Source organism: Metopolophium dirhodum, chromosome 2 (assembly GCF_019925205.1).
Source record: "Metopolophium dirhodum isolate CAU chromosome 2, ASM1992520v1, whole genome shotgun sequence".
NCBI lineage: Eukaryota > Metazoa > Arthropoda > Insecta > Hemiptera > Aphididae > Metopolophium > Metopolophium dirhodum.
Genome location: NC_083561.1, coordinates 26626996 through 26632995, shown reverse-complemented (window position 1 = coordinate 26632995; position 6000 = coordinate 26626996). Strand labels below are relative to the sequence as shown.

General features: G+C 28.8%; 1 protein-coding gene across 3 annotated transcripts in view; it reads right to left on the bottom strand.

Moving 5' to 3' along the window:
- Positions 1-993: 993 nt before the first annotated feature.
- LOC132939756 (multidrug resistance-associated protein 1-like) overlaps positions 994-6000 on the bottom strand; it is a 43009-nt gene continuing 38002 nt past the window's right edge. For all 3 annotated transcript variants that reach the window (XM_061007106.1, XM_061007107.1, XM_061007108.1), the window contains 10 exons: positions 4174-4394; positions 3796-3885; positions 3513-3712; positions 3311-3437; positions 3142-3240; positions 2914-3063; positions 2690-2848; positions 2460-2626; positions 1545-1739; positions 994-1465 (listed from right to left, as the gene is read on the bottom strand). In XM_061007106.1, coding sequence (XP_060863089.1) covers positions 1351-1465; positions 1545-1739; positions 2460-2626; positions 2690-2848; positions 2914-3063; positions 3142-3240; positions 3311-3437; positions 3513-3712; positions 3796-3885; positions 4174-4394 — 1523 coding nt within the window. In that variant the 3' untranslated portion in view covers positions 994-1350. The remainder of the gene's footprint in view (positions 1466-1544; positions 1740-2459; positions 2627-2689; positions 2849-2913; positions 3064-3141; positions 3241-3310; positions 3438-3512; positions 3713-3795; positions 3886-4173; positions 4395-6000) is intronic.

Sequence of the window (6000 nt, the reverse complement as noted above, 5' to 3'; positions counted from 1 at the left end):
CAATGATATTATACCATTGAATTCAAATTTAACACCATCCACAACAGTGACCCACTTGTAACCTACTGTACAGCAAAGCGACATTCATTTACCCACCTTTTTTTTAATATTATGTGTAATGTTCAAACACTTTTTTTATTTTGTATTTAAAAAATATTAAAAATAGGCAGGTACTTCAAATTAACAATGTTGTAATATATAATAAACGCATACACAGTTAAACCTATCATATACATAATAATAAAAATAATAAGCTAATGATTAAGAGGACGCCGAAATTTACTGTCTTCGTTAACAGGCTTAGGCAAAAAAATAAATATTGGTAGTTATTTTATATTTATTTATTTTGGCTCCTTATTTCTAATTAATACTGCAGTGGGTTTTTGTAAAAAAGATATTCACTTATCATCGAATCTAAATTAGATCATTTACAATAATTATAACCATTGTCAATTTTTTTAGATACATTTATTTTAACCAAGTTATTTAAGTAAGGTAAAAGGTTTTATACTTGTATACGTTTTTTAAATCAGAGCGTAGCGTTGATGAATCATTGTTTATAGATTTATTACGATGTGTAATTATTTGTAAGTCTGTTACCGCCTTTTGGAGCAGTAAAAGTGCTTAAATTATCAATATATTTGATGGTCACATCTAGTAAATATTTGATGAGCTTATTTACACAAAATATGATCTGTATTTTGTTTGATGGTCGAAACATATCAGTGGTTGAGTATAAAACTTAAAACACTGCACACAATATTATGTTGTACAGTAAAATAGGTAGGTCCCGGACTATTTCGTAACAAGTGTACAAAGAAATAATTAACAATAAATTAATACATAGTAAACATAATCTAATTATAAAATACCGCGAACAACAGTAAGTATTCGCAATCCGACGGAGACGGCTATTGTGGAAAATTATAATTTATAACAAACAACAATTAAATCAGGACAACAATAGGTTCACAAAAAATAGAACGTGGCACGTACCAATCACATATAATACAATTTATTCTGTTCAATATTATTATGAACCAGAGAAAAAATACAACGAAATCATATAAATATATAACCATTGTAAAACAAACAATAATGACGGGCTTACGTGTTACGCGAGATTGGTATACCTATCACAGACCGAATTTGACGACTATACCGGACACCTCACCTAGTGCTGGTTAAGGGCAAACGACGTTCGAAAAAAATATTATTTACGATAATTCGAAAAAATTATGTGTGACATTTGAATAAATTATTATCCGTCGAAATATTAAGAAATTGTTTTGTAAAATAACGTAAATGAAATATAAACCTAAGTGCTGCGCCATTGTCCTATAATTGCAGTTATTGCGCTAGACCTGCGTCCTTTGCCATCGAATGGAAAACCGACGATTTGTCTTGAAGCAAATTGGCAGGGGAGTCGTATTCGATCATGAAACCATTGTCCAAAACAATTACCCTACACGGAAACAACGAATTAAATATATTGATTATATCCCAAAAACTCCGTTCGACGTTATTTTGTTTAGTTTAAGTACTTGTCAGAATCCATAATGGTGTTCAGACGATGAGCGATCGTCAACACTGTGCAGTCTCTGAATTCCGTTCGTATGGTTGTTTGTATGAGATCGTCTGTTTCCAAATCTATTGACGCCGTCGCTTCGTCCAACACTAATATTTTTGTCTTCTTTAGCAATGCTCTTGCCAAACACACCAATTGCCTTTGGCCCACGCTGAAACACAATGGTTAATAATAAAATAGAGCATGATAATGTATTATTAATTTTTATTAATAGTTACATGAATATAATCAACTATATTTTTGCCTAATTGTTTACAGTTCATAGCATTATTATCGGGCATACAGTATAACAGATTATGTCGGCTTAAGAGTATCGTAAAAGGAACTTTGTATAATACTTGTGTCTAAAAGCATTTAATATTTGAATACTCAATAAAAACATATTTGTAGATACTTTCAAATTGTTTTTATCTTGAAAATTAACTGAACAGATTTTAATATCCCACGGTATTATTATAGATCATTTTACACCGTATTAAAGTAGTAGAAATATTTGAATTTTCAGTCGAGTATAATTCACAATAAATAAGTATATATTTTTAAAAATTCAATCAATGATAAATTAAATTTTTTTATTTTAAGTGATTAAAATTAAAATAAAAATAAAAATTAAGTACTTGTGAATTAGTATTTAATTTTAATTACAGATAATCTGAGAAAGTATCTAAAATATGTAGATATTTTACTCAGCATTTAAGCGGCTATATTTTACTGTTTAAAAAACACTTCCATTCATTTAAGGAAAAAGATTCCAACCATCCAAAGACACTCACGAGAAATTATTATAATAATTTGTTCATATAAAGCCTCGCGCAACGAAAAATATTGGAAATAAAAATAAATAATTATTTTGACTATTGTTCATAATCACCTTAGATTATCTCCTCCTTCAGACACTTCATAATCCAAACCACCGTCCAGCCCTACAACATAAGCTTTTAAATGGGCAAGTGTTAGAGCACTCCACAGCTGTGCGTCCGTACTACTATTAGTTGGATCCAAATTCATTCTCAATGTACCAGAAAACAATACTGGATCCTATCAAATAAATTTAATTTATTAGGTATTTTTTCAACCAATAAATTATGTCTGAATAATTGCCTGTGGAATAATTGTAAGACGTTTGCGTAACGTATGCAATCCAATTTTAGATATGTCAACGCCGTCGATAAGAATTGATCCTTCGGCAGCTTCGACGATACGGAACAAACTAAGAGTCAAAGACGATTTTCCGGCTCCGGTACGTCCGACAATGCCCACCTAAATTGTTTTAATTTAGGAACGTTATTTTACAGGCATATTTCTTATACTTCCTCTATAATCACCTTTTGGCCTCCTTCCACTAATAAATCTAAACCTTTCAATACTAAATCTAAACCTTCACGATAACGAACTTTAAGATTCTTAAATTGAACTTCTCCGTTAGTTGGCCATTCTCTGGGTGGCTGAGTTGACGGTACTTCCCACGCAGCTTCCTAAAATTATATTTGTGTTTATATGTGTACAACTAATGGAGTTTATAAGTTTAAACAAACATTATTTAAATATATTACTTGTGGTGTTTTCTCGTACTCTTTAATACGTTCTACTGACACAATATTAGTTTCGATTTCAGAAGTAATAAGAATTAACCAATTGAGTGATTGTGTGATCTAAATAAGATAAAATTATATTAAAAATTCTAATAATTGTTCTCTTTTTTAAAATAAAACAAATTCACACCTGTAGAGCATACCCGATGGACAAACCAACAATACCAGGACTTAACGTATCTCTTTCCATAACCGAAAAGAATGCAGAGAAGAAAATAATAAAATTACCAATAGTTTCCAACCTTACAGCTACCCAACTAAAATTATTCCAAGAATATTAATAAACTCAAAGCACGTACATAAATTGATTGAAAATACTATTATTATTATACCTATTGGCCACGATATTTGGATAGTAACTTGACTGATTAATATCTACTTTTTGTTCGGATTCAAATATGAATTTGGATTCTACACCATAAGCACGAATCGATGAAGCTCCTGTAACTGTTTCCCTAAAATGCGAATAAATCGGGGTACGAGACACAGACTCGAGTCTCTTCAGTTGACGCGATGTCGCAATGTAAAATCTCTGTGAATAAAAATAAAAATAATGGGTAAATCTTAAAATAATTGTCATCAATTTTGAAAAATATTATTATAAATATAAATTACCTGTATTATGCAATAAATTATAGCAATAGGAATAATCACTGCTGTAAATATGGGTGTACTATAACTTATAACGATTAAAGTACCAATGATCTAAAAAGAAGAATTAAAAAACACAATCATTTCCTTTGTAGATTTGTAATTTTTATATATTATTAAATTAAATAAATAATCTAGTGTATTTAGTATGTCACGAAATCAATGTACATATAAGCTTATCATATTTTAGTGTTAATTTATATAAAAATAAAAATGCAAGGCAAGTAGTAGCTCACAATTTAAGACGTTATATTTATATTCCAAGTATAATTTTTCACTATGACATTTAAATCAATTAATATAATTTCATTAAATGTACACCTCACAAAAATCTAAATTTACCGAAACTAGAATATGTTTAAATGATTCAATCATCTCTGGCAATATATTATCAATGGTATCTATGTCTTTAGATACTCTGTTCAATATACGTCCAATAGGTGTTGTATCAAACAGACTTAAAGGATTCTTAAAAATGCGTGCATTGACCAATTTGTATAACTTTTCTGAAGCAAGTATTGTGCCCAGCAATAAAGTTATTGATGATGCTATCGACGAAAAAACTAAAAAAAAATATAAATTAACGTAAATACAAAAACTTAAAAAAAAATAGTAACACATTTTGTTTGAATAATAATGTTAATGAGTAATAATTAAATACAAAATAAACATGCTACAATTTCACAATAAATATATTCTACGTAAAATTGAAAATATTTAAATTATAGACAAATAATATTTTTTGCACACATTTTTTGGGCTGTTTAGGGTTCAGAAGCGTCAATTAATCAATATTTTTTAATCCTGACTCTAAAACCAAATTGACCTACCTCCGAAACTGTTCAAACTGTTCATGGATTCGATTTTTCTTTAATTCCAAAAAAAACATTCGTATTTTGAAATTGTTGAAAAATATAAGGTTCAAGTGTAGCTAAATTGCATATCCAGGACGCTGTGTTACCATAATCCTATTGAAGAAATGCTCAAAGAATATACAAAGGAATTCTATTACCAGACAACTGTGCCATAAATCATAATTACATCACGTATATTATGTTCAATTATACACATTATACAAAATAAATAAAATATATACATTGTATAACCTATAACTTTTTCAGTATCAAAATGATAAAATTAAATAAATGTCAGACCCATATATTATGCTAAAAAAACAGAAAAGGAATAAATAAATTTAAATAGTTTAGAAAATCTAAATTAAATCCATAGTTTAATAATGTACTTTTTATTTTTTGATTTGTTATGTTTAACAACAAGCTAAGTGTCACTACTAGGTGGCATCTTACTCAAGAAATCCATGTTTTTTTTTAACCCTTATCCTATATATGCTTATTGTACAAAATTGTATAGATTGTGTATGTGCGAATGTGAAAAAAAAAAAAAAAAAGGTGGGTAAGTGGATATCGCTCTGCTGTACAGTAGGTTACAAGTGGGTCACTGTTGGAAACTGAAAATGTTCGTTAACAATTTAAAACAAGTCAAAAAATGTTGAACATTTTATCAAGTATAGAAATTGATAGTACCTATAGAAATATTATAGAAATGCTAATATAAATATCAGGGAATAATGCATGTATTTTCATTAATTTGTTTTAGAGTTCCACCAAAAACAAAAATCGATATTGTCAAAAACTGATTTTTTATTGAAATTACCGTTTTTTTTCCGGCGTTTTACTACTGGAAGTTTTACATTTTGACCTCCCCAATGTATCCACTAGATGTCTAGATTCACATTTCAAAGATACTGAAGTTGAAAATCAAAGTATTCTTTCGACTACTTATAATAATATAATGTACACACTACACAAAAACAAATAAAAAAAAAAGTGGATAAGTGGATGTCGCTCTGCTGTACAGTAGGTTAGAAGTGGGTTACTGTAATGGATGGTGTTAAATTTTAATTCAATGATATAATGCCATTGTATAAAAAAAAACGATTCTGCGCGAAAACTGTCAGTCAGCCTATGATATTACCAAGTATATTTGATGATATTATTGTGAATAAAGTAATTTATATATAACCTATTTACGCGGAGCCTTGTTTTAAATTTTCAATCCTTAGCCATAAACATTTTATTTGTTGGGTAAAAAAGCGTAAAACAGCTTAAAAAGAGTCAAAATATTTTCAAAATTTTAAAGTGTATAGAA